The sequence below is a fragment of the Panthera uncia genome, chromosome D1, assembly GCF_023721935.1.
Source record: "Panthera uncia isolate 11264 chromosome D1, Puncia_PCG_1.0, whole genome shotgun sequence".
NCBI lineage: Eukaryota > Metazoa > Chordata > Mammalia > Carnivora > Felidae > Panthera > Panthera uncia.
The window spans coordinates 8,037,240-8,051,556 of NC_064808.1; the positions used below are offsets into that span (position 1 = coordinate 8,037,240).

At 47.6% G+C, this 14,317-nt stretch overlaps 1 protein-coding gene across 2 annotated transcripts; it reads left to right on the forward strand.

Moving 5' to 3' along the window:
* Nucleotides 1-44: 44 nt before the first annotated feature.
* On the forward strand, nucleotides 45-10,440 carry HNRNPUL2 (heterogeneous nuclear ribonucleoprotein U like 2). Of its 2 annotated transcripts, XM_049644517.1 has the most exons (14): nucleotides 45-1,018; nucleotides 3,044-3,179; nucleotides 3,471-3,547; nucleotides 3,747-3,886; nucleotides 4,190-4,280; nucleotides 4,378-4,490; nucleotides 4,946-5,209; nucleotides 5,368-5,490; nucleotides 5,866-5,994; nucleotides 6,544-6,712; nucleotides 8,403-8,603; nucleotides 9,692-9,765; nucleotides 10,021-10,128; nucleotides 10,244-10,440. In XM_049644517.1, exons 1-14 carry the CDS (start codon nucleotides 478-480, stop codon nucleotides 10,319-10,321), a joined length of 2,244 nt encoding a protein of 747 aa, XP_049500474.1. In that variant the 5' UTR covers nucleotides 45-477; the 3' UTR covers nucleotides 10,322-10,440. The 2 variants fall into 2 exon arrangements, with proteins under 2 accessions (XP_049500474.1, XP_049500482.1); XM_049644525.1 differs by lacking the exons at nucleotides 9,692-9,765; nucleotides 10,244-10,440 and having other exon boundaries at nucleotides 10,021-10,114.
* The last annotated feature ends 3,877 nt before the right edge of the window (nucleotides 10,441-14,317 follow it).

Consider the following 14,317-nt stretch of genomic DNA (forward strand, 5'->3'; position numbering starts at 1 on the left):
CCATGGCTGGAAGTACGGAAGGCGGGCGCGCACACGCCGCCGTGCTACGAGGCACTTGAGCCGTAGCCAGTCCTTCCCGGCTCCGGCTCCGGTGCGGCTGCGCGGTGGAATCACTGGCGGCGATTGGCCCAGGGGTGAGAGGGGGCGGGAGGTAAGGGGAGGGAAATCGGTCGTCCTCGGCGCGCGCCCGCCCGCGGCAGGGGAACCGAGGGGGCAGGAAGGAAAGCTGTTCCCCGCTGCGTTGTTTTGGGCTCAGTGAGCCGAAAGGGGGAGGGGAGGAGAGGGAGAAACAAACACTACGTAGCGGAGGCTGCGCGCGGCCTTCGTGCCTGCGTGCGTACGTGCGTGCGCTCGCTCGCGCGGGCTCAGTGCTGGCGCGTGAGGCGGAGGCGGGCGGCGGCGGCGCCTGCGCGGTCGGGCTCGGTCGACGGTTCGCAGGGGAGGAGGCGGCGGGAGGCGGAGGAGGCGGCGGTGGCGATGGAGGTGAAGCGGCTGAAAGTGACCGAGCTGCGGTCTGAGCTGCAGCGGCGGGGCCTGGACTCGCGCGGCCTCAAGGTGGATCTGGCGCAGCGGCTGCAGGAGGCGCTGGACGCCGAGATGCTCGAGGACGAGGCCGGCGGTGGCGGGGCCGGGCCCGGCGGGGCCTGCAAGGCGGAGCCTCGGCCTGTGGCCGCGTCGGGCGGTGGCCCGGGCGGGGACGAGGAGGAGGACGAAGAAGAGGAGGAGGAGGACGAGGAGGCGCTGCTTGAGGACGAGGACGAAGAGCCACCTCCTGCCCAGGCCTCGGGCCAGGCCGCGCAGCCGCCGCCGGAGCCCCCGGAGGCGGCAGCCATGGAGGCCGCGGCCGAGCCCGATGCTTCCGAGAAGCCGGCAGAGGAGGCCACGGCCGGGTCAGGTGGGGTAAATGGTGGCGAAGAGCAGGGCACCGGCAAGGGGGAGGAAGACGAGCCGGAGGAGCGGAGCGGGGACGAGACACCAGGATCCGAAGCTCCGGGTGACAAGGCCGCAGAGGAACAGGGTGAGGAGCTGGTAGCGGAGCCCGGCTCCAAACTGCCCCGACCCAGCAGTCAGCCATGCACTGCGGGGTCCGTTTCCTTGTTCTCGCTTGCCCGAAAGCGCAAGATTCCCATCGCCTTTTGGTGGGACTCTCTCCCCAGGGGAGGTGGCTTTCGTTCTCTACCCACCTTTCTGGAGGGTTTGACTGCCTCTGGCGGCCCCCCTCTCTGCAAGAGGGAGCTTCCTGCCTAACTTGGTTCCTTGGCGGTGGTGGATGGAAGTGAGCGATTTTGCATGCGAACTGCTTGTGAGCTACCTGTGGAGCAGTCTCCCGCCGTATTGGTTATCTTTTCCTAAAGCGGGAATGCGATGAAAAATTGGCTATTGCAGGGACAGCCAGACAGGACTGTTGGAGGCTTTGGCCTTTGGGTTACCTATTGGTATTTCCGCCTTAAAAATATTAAGCAATAGGCGAAGTTCGCCAAAGTCCGCTCCATCACGTTACTGGCGCTTGAGCCACACAGTGAATCTGAAAATCTAACCTTGCTCCTGCTTTAGCAGCCTGTGGTTTGAGGGTGTGGAGCTTAATAGTTAACTAGTGAAGGGAAAGTCTTAATCTAGTGCGTTTAGAGTAAGTTAGTTAACACCAGTTGGCTAGATGTTTTACCTTGCTTGAATTCTTATGATTAAGTTTTAATTTTTCCACTGAGTCTGCCGATGGACAAATTTGTGGATTGGCTGTGCACTTAAAGCATTTTTAAATTTTAGGTCCCTGACTTCCTGAATTGGAACTATTGAGGTGTCGGGGGGTTCACGGAATAACCTCGTGGAAGAGAGTGTGTAGAGTTGCCCAGGGAGTTAGTGACCTTTCTCTCTCTTCTTTTGAAGTGATTGGATGGTTAGACCAAATCCGTAATTATCTGTGAGAGTAGGCAGGAAAACTAGAGGTGCTTCCAAGTCTTGCTGTGTAGTGGGGTGCCTTAATTCTTACAATACATTTTTTTAGGCTGCTATAACTAATCATGGTATAATTGGAACCCTTTCTAAGACAGTCACATGCAAGTTGCAGATTGTTTGTTCTGTGTCCTGGAACAAAAATCCCATTACATAACCTTTGACTTCGTGTGTATCCCAAATAGAAGATAAAAAAGGTTGAGGGATAAAGGACCGCTTTAAGGAAATTATTGTTGAAAACCTTAATGTTGCAAACTACAAAAGCTTGAAGAAAAAGTCCAGTTTTTTTCCCTCTTGCAGAGAATGTTGCTAAATATACGACAACACCTTTCTACCCCAAATTATGTGCAGTAAAGATGCAGTATTATTTATGGGTCTCTTGTGACTTAATGGTTTGCTCTTGGCAACCTTCAGTTAAAAAAAAAAAAAAAATTCCATGATAGAAGTACAGCTGTGAATATGCACCTGAGTCTGTTTGCTGTACAAGTAAAAGCTGTGGATAGCTGTGCATTGTAAAGCTGGAAAGGCAAACTCTTTAAAAAAGACACATACGCTCAGGCTTCTGTATCATGAAGCTGTGGGAAAATGTTGGAAAATGTGTATTAAGTGCCTAGTTTACATCCAAACCTGACAATCAAGAGTCAAAATTAAATTAACCTATGAAATTCTTTAAAGACTTAGAGGATTTTTTTAAATGTCATATTGGTGGGAAAATCTGCAAGTTTGACCTGATTTAAGCAGATAAATTTAGAATGCAAAAATTGTCCAATTTTTATCTACTGCTTGACTGTAATTAGCCCATAATGTCCATCCTTTTTTCTTTTCCATTCTTTTCTCTTTTCTTTTTTCTTCTTTTTCTTTTCTTTTCTTTTCTTTTCTTTTCTTTTCTTTCCTTTCTTTTCTTTTCTTTTCTTATGAAATAATCAGCCAGTGACAGGAAGATGATCTTTGGAAATAAAACATTCTGTGGATACAGTGGGAAGAACCTGGCTATTCTGATTAGACAGCTACTCAGCCCCTTTAGTTTCTATTGGTTCTGAGCTTATTCTATGCTCCAAGATGAAAACTGATTTTCTTTCCCTCCTTTTTGTAGGAGATGACCAAGATAGTGAAAAGTCAAAACCAGCAGGCTCAGATGGTGAGCGGCGGGGGGTAAAGAGACAGCGGGATGAGAAGGATGAACATGGCCGAGCTTACTATGAATTCCGAGAGGAGGCTTACCACAGCCGGTGAGGGAAACGGTCCCCTTCATTGAAAGGGGTGTCTGCTCTGATTTGTTATCTCCCTGATGTTGATTGGAGAGTATGGAAAGAGGGGTGGCTTAAAAATGCAATAGATTTTTCTAGGCGTAAGTTTCAGATTGAATCCACTCTGAAAGCTCCTGTTGCTCTTTTCTCATTTGCTGATAGAAGCTGTCTGCTGGAATTTTATATTCACTGATAGTTTAAGACTTGATACAGACACCCCTCAAAGAAGAGGGCTTTGGATACACCGTATTTGCTTTTCTTTCATACCTATAGCTCAAAGTCTCCACCACCCCCTGAAGAAGAGGCAAAAGATGAGGAGGAGGATCAAACTCTTGTGAACCTGGACACGTGTATGTATAAGGCAGACAGGTTGGGGTTTTCAACCAACCCAAAGTGATTTTGGAGATTAAAACTTCATGGCCTGCGATTTTTAAGAGATTTAGCAATAGGAGACTTTGTATCCATTCTTGACACCTGGGTAGATTTGCGTTCTGTTGATGATTTTCAAGTGTTGGGCTTTGGAATAAACAGATTGTTTCTTTCTAACAGATACCTCGGATCTCCATTTTCAAGTGAGCAAAGACCGCTATGGAGGGCAGCCGCTTTTCTCAGAGAAGTTCCCCACCCTTTGGTCTGGGGCAAGGAGTACTTACGGTGTGACAAAGGGGAAAGTCTGCTTTGAGGCCAAGGTAGTGTATACAGCTCATTAAGACCATTTGTTTATTAAATTATTTATTAGACTGCTACGTACTGGTTCCTGCCCCCCAGTATTTTATTAATGCAGAAAAGGCACCACACTTGAATGATAACCTTAGCTTCGGTAACCGACAAATTGACCCCCGTGGCTTTGGTTTAAATTCACTGATCGCTGGTATTCTGAGGTTGAGTTGTGACAGTTGTTTTCAGTTGATACAAAAGTCTTGTCTTTCCAGCTCAGACTTTGCTCCCGAGTTGGTCAGAGTATCTGAGAGTTCCTTTTCTGACTTGGCCAGGTAACCCAGAATCTCCCGATGAAAGAAGGCTGCACAGAGGTTTCTCTGCTTCGAGTTGGATGGTCTGTTGATTTTTCCCGTCCACAGCTTGGTAACGTTCTTTTTAACTGAATCGTTAGTGTTTGCTGCCGTGTCGTTTATTCCATGGGAAATTTGGGTATAGGTAACTAATTTGCTGTCTGTTCTAGGTGAGGATGAATTCTCTTATGGTTTCGATGGACGAGGACTCAAGGCAGAGAATGGGCAATTTGAGGAATTTGGCCAGAGTTTTGGGGAGAATGATGTCATTGGCTGCTTTGCTGTAAGTGCTCCTAAAAGTTGTGGATTCTTAGCGAGAAGTGAGTAGAGGGCACTGGGAATTCAACTTGCTTCCTAACAGCTGCTGTCTTCTATGCATTTAAAAAAAACTTTTTTTTAACGTTTACTTAACGTTAAACACAGAGCATGAGCAGGGGAGGGGCTGAGAGATGGAGAGAGACAGAATCTGAAGCAGGCTCCAGGCTCTGAGCTGTCAGCACAGAGCCCGATGTGGGGCTCGAACTCACAAACCGCGAGATCATGCCCTGAGCCGAAGTCAGACGCTTAACCGACTGAGCCACCCAGGCACCCCACTCTTCTATGCATTTGATGTATTGTTTGCTTAGTTGTGTTTAGCAGTCTGTTTTGTTTTGTTTTTCTTTTAAAGGTTAAATTGCAAGATTTAATCAGTCTCAACTCCTGTAAGGTCTTGAATGCTCTTGTTTGTTGTCACTGTAGAATTTTGAGGCTGAAGAAGTAGAACTTTCCTTTTCCAAGAATGGAGAAGACCTAGGTGTGGCATTCCGGATCAACAAGGAATCCCTGGCAGAACGGGCCCTCCTACCCCATGTCCTCTGCAAAAATTGTGTTGTAGAATTAAACTTTGGTCAGAAGGAGGAGCCCTTCTTCCCACCACCGGAAGAGTTTGTGTTCATCCATGCTGTGCCTGTTGAGGAGCGTGTGCGCACTGCAGTCCCTCCCAAGACAATAGATCAGTGTGAGGTATGCCAAACGGTGTGCAAAACTTACGCTTTGGAATGGTTGGCTTGAAGGCTTTTCTTAAAGCTTCACCTGACTGGGCAGGTGATGATGTTCTTAAATTGGGCTTTATGAACCTGACCCTCAGTTTTCATGGCATTCCTGGTTCTGTTTACTTGTAGGTGATTCTGATGGTTGGACTGCCTGGATCTGGAAAGACCCAGTGGGCACTAAAATACGCAAAAGAAAACCCTGAGAAAAGATACAATGTCCTGGGAGCTGAGACTGTGATCAGTCAAATGAGGGTGAGTTGCTAGGAGAGGTGAGCTGTGGTATTTGCTCTGGAGATTCCAAGTAAATGCCTATAACCCTTTCCTGGTGGAGTTGGTCTTAATATATGTTTAGGGCTTTTTTTGTTGTTATTGTTGTTGTTGTTTTTTGCTGTGTTGTCAGATTTCTCAAAGCAGATAAAACCTGGAACATGTCCAGATCAAGATGGAAATGACTCTTAGGGAGTGGACAGCATGCATTCACAGCATTGAGGAATAGGAATGATACGCTATGAATAGCTATGATAGCTTTGATCGCATTAAAAGAGGTGGCATTTACCAGTGACTCTTGGGTTTTAACTTGCTGCATAACTTCTTGTGTTTCTCTTCACTTCCTCTTGAACTCATCAGATGAAGGGGCTTGAGGAGCCAGAGATGGACCCCAAAAGCAGAGACCTTTTAGTTCAGCAAGCCTCCCAGTGCCTTAGTAAGCTGGTCCAGATTGCTTCCCGGACAAAGAGGAACTTCATTCTTGATCAGGTATCGTTGAAAACATTGACAAGAAACCTGATTTTACAGACGGTCCAAAGATGAAAGATTTGGCATCTGTTTAATCTGATAAAACGGCTTACAGTCCAAGCGGGGTGCGTATGTAGAGGGAGACAGAATTAAGGATCAGAAACAGGTTCCTTAAGTATGACCGAGTGGTTGTGTTCTATGACTGAGTCATAATGTTTTTGGAATTCAGGGATACCTTTTTATTCGTGTTTTTACCAGAGAGTATATGGACCAGACTATAAAACACATAATAGAGGCAATGGGAAGAGAGGTGGAGCTTGTGTGGATTCCTGGCTCCACCACTTAACTAGGTTTGTGGCCTTTGACGAGTCTTGGTCTCTGAGTCTCAGTTTTTTTGATGTGCGAAACGGAGTAATACCTGTCATATAGAGTTTGAAGAATTAGAGGAAATTGTGTCTATAAGACCCCTAATTTCTTGCTTCACTTGTAAAAGATGCTCAGTAAGTGTTTCGGTTGAATACGAGTGGTAATTTTTATTCCTGAAACATCTCTTGTTCTTTCTGTCCCTAGTGTAACGTGTACAACTCTGGCCAACGGCGGAAGCTGTTGCTGTTCAAGACTTTCTGTCGAAAAGTGGTGGTGGTTGTTCCTAATGAGGAAGATTGGAAGAAGAGGCTGGAGTTGAGGAAGGAAGTGGAGGGAGATGATGTGCCTGAGTCTATAATGCTGGAGATGAAAGGTGGGCTAATGTTACACAAGTTAGGGAGCCTGTCCTTGGTCAGTGCACACCTTTCCAAGGCCTCTTAGCACTTGGAGCGATTCTCCTCATCTAAAGTGTAAATCTGGCGGCACCTACCTGGCTCAGTCGGTAGAGCATGCATCTCTTGATCTCAGGGTCATGAGTTCGAGTCCCGGGTGGGACATAGAGCTTACCTGAAAAATAAAAGTGTAATCCAAAGAGTAAACTAATGGTAAATTAAGAGTAAATCAAGGAAGCACTTGTAGGTAAATGAATGAGGAGAGTGACTGGAGAAGCAGTAACTCCTTTTTTTTTTAATTTTTTTTTTTTTTTAATGTTTATTTATTTTTGACAGAGACAGAATGCAAGTGGGTTAGGGGCAGAGAGAGAGGGAGACGCAGAAGCAGGCTCCAGGCTCTGAGCTATTAGTACAGAGCCTGACACGGGGCTCGAACTCACGAGCTGTGAGATCATGACCTGAGCCGAAGTCGGACGCTCAACCGACTGAGCCACCCAGCCGCCCCAGCAGTAACTCCTTGATTCATTCCAGAGAAGATACAAAAAGTGAGGTAGTGACTGACCACAGGGTGATTAAAACTCAAAACTGAGGCTTTGTTGATTCCATTATTCATTTAGTAAAAGTTTCAAGGGTGTTCACTGTTTGTCCAGTACTCTTTTAGGCATAGGGGAATAGTGAATTAAATGAAGCTTTGTCTTCATTGAATTTATATCTTAAGGGGGAGGGGGGGAGTTTGGAGTGAACAATCTTACCAGTATGTCTTGATTTCTAATATCACGTTAGGCTTGTTTTTTTGTTTCGGTTTTTGGTGTGTGCCTGAAGTTTTTAATATGATACAAAGCCTTATGGCAGCATCTCCGTGAGGCAGAATTAACCATCTTGATTGATCCCACTTCCTGCTGTTCCCTTGTTCCCTCTAGAGTGTGATTTTTTTCCCCCTTTGCTGCCTTTAGCTTCTGTCATCCCACCTGTCTGCTCGCCTACTGGCTGTTTAACTTCTGATAATGCCCAGGCATGGGAGCTAGTTACACATCTAAGAGCTGGATTCTCCAAGTTGACTCAGAGTGAACCATGCCAGTCCATAGCTGATTCAGGTCCTTGGAGGAATTTAGTTCAGTTTTATAAAACTGAGGGCTGACTGGCTTCATCTCAGGATCAAGAGAGCCCCATAGAGCTGAATTCCACTGAGACTCACCCTCAGAACTTGCTGTTTAGAGACCGGCTAATGTGCTGGCCCATCATGCACAAGTGGTAAATGAGGCCGCTTGTACTCTTGTCTCCTGTTCTCTCCTCATATAGATAAGTAAATGCTTTTTGGTTTGGGTCACTTTCTCATGGAGTCTCTCTTAGCATGTTATCTAACCAACAACCAAAATTTCCTCAGTTATTTTTAGCCTCCGGCTACCTTCATCTGTCCTGATAAGAAACTTTCACCCAATTCACTGTTAATTTATTACGGATCCCTTGAGAACTGGTAAATCTAATTTGCAAGTAGCCCTTTGCTTGGGACTGTTACAGTTTAGGGGAAACTTCTGATAAGCCAGTGGGTATGAACCCAGCACCTTCACGTGCATAGAAAATCCCGTTCTTCCTACAGCGGGGTTTTTGGGGTGAGATCTTGCATGTGTATGCGCTTTTCAGCTCCCACAAGCTTCTCCCTTCCTCTTACAGCCAACTTCTCTCTGCCTGAAAAATGTGACTATATGGATGAGGTGACCTACGGGGAGCTGGAGAAGGAGGAAGCTCAGCCCATTGTCACTAAGTACAAGGAGGAGGCAAGGAAGCTGCTGCCCCCCTCCGAGAAGCGGACAAACCGCCGAAACAACCGAAACAAGCGCAACCGGCAGAACCGAAGCCGAGGCCAAGGCTATGGTGAGTCCCGGGGACCTGCCAGCCCCCCTGCCTCAGTCTGTTCTTTGTGCTGCGCACGGCAGGAGCCACAGGGAAAGGCTAAGGAAACCAAGTCCAGTCCCAGACAATGAGGAAGTATCTTCTATATTATAGGAGCATATGCTTCCTGTGTCCTTCCCTCCCCACCAACCACCTTCTTGCGCTTCTTCCATAATCCTTCAGCAAAAGGGAGTTACTTTTCAACAAAAATGTTTGTGTCCTCGAAAAGCGTTTGCGCAAGCTTCCCGTGCAGGTGTCTTTTCATTCTTAAATACGAGCCCCACACTTTACCTCATGCTTCGCTTTTCCAGTATGTCCTCAGGACTTACGCAGTGAGGTTAGATTCCCAACCCGAATTTTCTTGCTGCTTTTGTCTGTTGGATCAAGCCAGCTGTGCAGACCAGAAAGTGAATGCATTATTCAGTAATTTGGGGGGGGTTCCAAAGTAAGTTAAGCTAGTAGTAGAATTCACTTCCCTCCTGCATGTCTATCTAGTTTGTCAGTTAACCCCACAGTGTGCATTCACTTGACCTTAAAAATGTGTGTGTGTGTGTGTGTGTGTGTGTGTGTGTGTGTGTGTGTGTAAGTCAGCAAAGCTTCTGAGTGTCTGCTGTGTGCCAGGCACTGGGAATACCAGGTTTCTGCCCTAAGGAGCTTGTTATTTAGACTTTGTTTTTCATTCGCATAAAGTAATGGGTCTGGGGTACAGGATAGCTGGGGTCCCTTCCAAGACTGAAAGTCCGTGATTCTACGAATGGCAGTTTTTACTCCTGTTTCTAACTCTGCCATGTATCCTTTTGCCATCTTAAATGTTTTGCAGGAATTGGGCAGGTTCCAAAGCAAGGTGGCTTGGTTTTCTTGTGTCTCTATTTCTCTGCCCACCCCCCCCCCCCTTCAGATTCTTTAAAAAGCTCCTGGCTGGTGCCTTAATTACCACCGTGTGAGCCTGACAGAAACAGGCTTCCTATTCCCCCAGAATTGCCTTTGGCTCCGACTTTTTGATTTCCACTCAGACGTGGAGCCAGGACCCCATGCCAGCTGTGTGAGCGCGCTCTCCATTTCTCTTCCAGTGGGCGGGCAGCGCCGAGGCTACGACAACCGGGCCTACGGGCAGCAGTACTGGGGGCAGTCTGGAAACAGAGGGGTGAGTGCAGCTCTCCTTCTGCTCCTCCCTCTGGGTTGTGATGGCCATTCCTACTGGCTTGGGGGAGCAGAGTGGTTTGGGCTGTTTTCTCAGGGCTTAGGGTTTTGCCCATTTAATGTGTTCCTCTGGAAGAATTTATTCTGGGAAGATTAAGCCTGTTGATAATGTCAAGCTCTGATGTGTGTCTCACTCAAAACGGGATGGCAGTGGATCCTGACGCCCAAAGCCCACCAGTCTTCGCTTCTCCTTTCTCAGGGTTACCGTAATTTCTACGATCGATACAGGGGAGACTATGATCGATTCTACGGGCGGGATTATGAGTACAACAGATACAGAGACTATTACAGACAGTACAATCGGGATGTGAGTATCCTCTGGGGATGGGGGCGGGGGTGGCAGGACTAGAGGAATGAGTGTCCTGCCTCTCCGTGCTTGGCCAGCTGTGGCTCTGAGTGATGGGGTTTCCCCTCTCTTCTAGTGGCAGAATTACTACTACCACCCCCAGGACAGAGACCGATACTACAGGAACTACTACGGTTACCAAGGGTATCGGTGAAGCCCCTGTCATGCTCGCCTGTCAGCCATGAAGCTGAATCTCTAGGGGTGCCAGGCACCCCCCCAAAACACAACCAAGGAAAACAGGGGCTGTTCGGGTGGGGCTGAGCTGCCGGGGAGGGGCGGTGGGGGGGAGGGTGCGCAAGCAGGGGCAGGGGAGGGGGGAGGTGGAAACGACAAAACTGTACATTTTTTTTAAAAGTTTGTTGAAAAGAATATTGTCTTATTCTATAAAACATTTCAAACCTAGTTAGATATTTGTAATCAAAAAACATTTGTGCAGAAAGCGGCACTTAGGGCTGCCTGTCCTGTATCCTGCGGTTGGACAGGAAAAGAACTAAAAATGTCACCCTTCTGACATTCTAAGGCAGCTGGACTGGCAGCCAAGGAAGGGAGAGCGGAGGAGGTGGTGCGGAGAGGGCGGGGACGCCCATGAGGGCGCTCTCCCCGGAGCAGGCAGGAGTGGGGACAGAGGGAGCACTTGTGACCGGGGCAGTGAAAATAAACGATTGGCTCTTCTCAATCACTTGCACCAACTAACCGTTTGTATTTTCTTTACTGACCTTTCCCTCTTGGGATATCCGGTCTGGTGGGCTGGGAGGCCAAAGCGTCCCTGTCTCCCCTTTCCCGTGCCTCGTGCTGTTTGGCTGAGGCTTGGAAGACCACCCGTCGGGTGGCTCCGTTCTGGAGGCTTCCCAGGCCAAGGAGGCACGGGGACCGTTCGTGATTGCAGGGCAGAATAGCCGGCACCCTCCATGTACCCGTTAATGAGTTTCCATAGACTCCTGGGGGAGAAGGGCATCGAAGCCCTCAGCCTGAAGATTGTGACTTGCCAGTCTCTACTCTGTCTTCCAAACTTGAGACAGGCGGGAAGTCCCTGAAATCATCTCTGTTAGAGCATCTGTCCTCTTATAGTGCGAGAGAAGGAGCGTTTCTCAGGGTTTCAGCTCACACAGAAACGAAGCAGGATTCTTTTCACTGCAGCAGGAGATGTATATAGGTGAATCCTGTGGTGTGGGCTACCAGGCCCAGGTGCTGAGAATAGCAACTATTTTATACAGTGTGGAGGGCATGAGCCCTACTGGTTTTTTTGATACACAGGTAGAGAGTGAATAGGAAAGGGGGGGGCGGGGGGCGGGGTGGGGGGGGGTGGGAGGCAGCTCGGAGTGGGGCTGCTGAACTTGGGGAAGAGCGAGAATGTGAGTGCGTGTAATGTGTGCATGAGAGGGAGCGCCCCCTCCCAGCATCTTCAAACAGGATTTGTCTGGGGTGCTGTCCCTGCATGTCCCCACAGAGGCCTCTCGCCGAGAGACTTCTATTGGGATAGTGTTTGTTTGTAACTTTACCAACCCCCTCCCAGTTCTTGATGAACAGCTTCAGGTTGCTGGGCTCGAGAATATGGGTGGGACATGAGAATGCTCTTTCAACATTCAGCTTCAGTTTTCATTCATCTTCCTGCTCAGCATTCTGTCAGCCTAGAACTTACTCTGCACACACCATGTATTGCAGCACTTGCTAGTGAGGGAAGACCCAGGGTAGCGTTGTGTTACTTACCAGACGACGTGTCCATTTCCTCCCCTGGGCAGTTCTCTGCCGAAAATTCTGTGCTGAGATTTGACCTTTCCCTCCCTCCATTGATACCTCCATGCAGCCCTTCCCGAGGCAGGCAGGCCCACATCTGGTCCTCTGGTCACCCCCTGCCCGATACACCCTTCTGCCCTACAAGTACCTCTGACCCTGAGGCTGGAAGAGGGGTGCTGGCACGAAGGAAGTTTGCTTGCTCCTAACAATGTCCTTTCTCTTGGCGCCTGCTTCCTTGTGGTGCCATCACGGATCTGTGTGAGGCAGTGAGTGAAGTGATTGCATGAACCTTTCTGTAACCCGCTCACTTTTTATCGTTAAGGGAGTTTGAGAGAGCTTTGCTCGTAGTGTCAAGGCAAGGAGGCAAAAACTGGAGCCCAAAGAAATTCCCTTAGGGCCAGATTATGTCACAACAGAAAATTGAATTTTGAGGCAGAAGTTGCCATCCCTTTTCAAGTGTTCAGTCCTCCAGCGAATAGTATCTTTTTAGAGTCTCTCACATGGTTTGGGGGTGCTAGGCCCTCAGGGCCGGCGGGGGGGGGGGGAAAAGGGTTTAAGCCGGTGGGGGGGGGGGGGGGAGCCAGGGGAAGGTACTTGCTGTTAATTTTTGACACCAGAAAGTCATCTTTAAAAAAAAAAACAAAAACGCTGTTTTTCTGATGGATGGAGAGTGAAACTGCCACATCCTTGTTGGTTTAGCCCAAGAGATCCCTTGCAGCAACTGTAGATGTCTGGGTTTTGTTTCTGTCTTTTTATTGTGGAAAAAAAAAAAAAAAATTGTTACGGGGAAAATGTGGATTTACCAAGAGGGATCCCTAGCCTTGTTTTCCTTAGAAGACTTGTTTAGTGTTTTATCAGACGTCTTTTGTAGTTGTTGTAGATGGAAATGCTTGTGAGAAAAACAAACACCACATGGAGCCTGTAAATGTTTTTGCACAACCTGTAAAGCATTCTTGGAAGTGGCCAGTAAAAAAGGGTTTTACCATTTAAAAAAAAAAAATGTAACTGTGTCATTGTTTACATCTGTAACTTTTTCCTCCCCTGTTCTCATTACATCCTGGCAAAAATGTAGGCACCGTAGCTTCCAGTTTTAGAATAAATAACCATTTGGATTGAATTCACCCTATCTCCTGTGGCTGCACTGACTGGGGTGGAGTGTGTCATGGGGGGGATGGATTGACCGATTTCTGGTGCTGCTTCCTCAAGTCATACTGGGTCCAACCAAGGCTGGTTTTCCTCTTGCGTGGCTCTTACTCCCTTCTGATTCTACTATTCACTTGATGATTGTTAGCCTCCTTAGTGCCTGCTTCTGAGCGCCTGGACCACTGGAGTAGAAGAAAATACATGATAAATCATGATCCATTTGGCCTGTACTAAAACCACTCAAATGCTTAAGGTTCAAGGTAAAGCCGGTTCCATTTGGGAGCCAAGTAAGTTTATTAATGATTAGTTGCCACTTAGGAGGAAAAGCCTTCCTATACCATGGAAGATGTTAGATAGGGCTTATTTTGGGGAATGAGAATGTCACTTGAATTAACAAAAGCACCACCGCATTACTAGCACTAACTGATCCTAATTGTAATTCTAATACATGTTCAAGGACTCATTAAGGCTGAGACGCCTACAGGCTCACAACCCCAGTTTGGGAACGGTTGTGCTGTAACAGATACAGGTCCTGCTCTAACTCCTCCCTCTGTACGAGACAGATGTTCAGACCCCAGGGACCTACAGCTGTGTATATATAAAGGCTATCCTTGATTTCAGTGTTTGCCCATACTCTGGGATATTTAAAGTTAACTCAGTGTTAGAGCTAATTAATAAGTTTTAGTGGTTAATTATAGTTAACGTCTGGTCTCTGGTAACCTCTTAAACCCCCTTTTTCCCCAGCTAGGGCTACAGCCATCACCCCCAATCTGAGGAGTATGAAAGTTGTGCAGAAAAATTAAGCAGAGGCTTAACACACACACACAACTCCTATCAAGACTACCTTTATTGAGCACTTCTGGCTTTTTACCAAGTCTGAACTTATGTGGAAATTTTCACTTACTCTTCTGGAGTTTGCCCAACACTTTGATGCAGTAGAAAAAGAGCAAGGTTCTTAGTGACTGCTCTGCATTGCTTGCTACTTAAGCATATATAGTACAATCATTCATTAAATATTTGAGTGCCAGCTATGTGCCAGACACTTTCAGGATGCAGGGATTAAAATAGACTTGATCCTTTCAGGAGTTTTCATGAAACACCCAAGAAGAAACTAAAGCGGACTCCTGAACAGAATGAGGGTAGTAGGGTCCCCACTGTAGGATGAGGTAATGAATTAGATTACCTCCAGGGCCTGTTAGGGCTCAGAAATTCAGCAGCAGCTGGAAAGCTGCTGTTCCTGAAGGTGCCCCAAGTTCATCGGGTGCCCCTGGAC

Bases quoted from the DNA above. Each gene is read 5' to 3' on its own strand.
- HNRNPUL2 (XM_049644517.1), top strand. From the start codon at position 478: ATGGAGGTGAAGCGGCTGAAAGTGACCGAGCTGCGGTCTGAGCTGCAG. The intron at 1,019-3,043 runs GTGAGGAGCTGG...TCCTTTTTGTAG, and splicing joins CAAGGCCGCAGAGGAACAGG to GAGATGACCAAGATAGTGAA. The intron at 3,887-4,189 runs GTAGTGTATACA...TGACTTGGCCAG, and splicing joins AAGTCTGCTTTGAGGCCAAG to GTAACCCAGAATCTCCCGAT.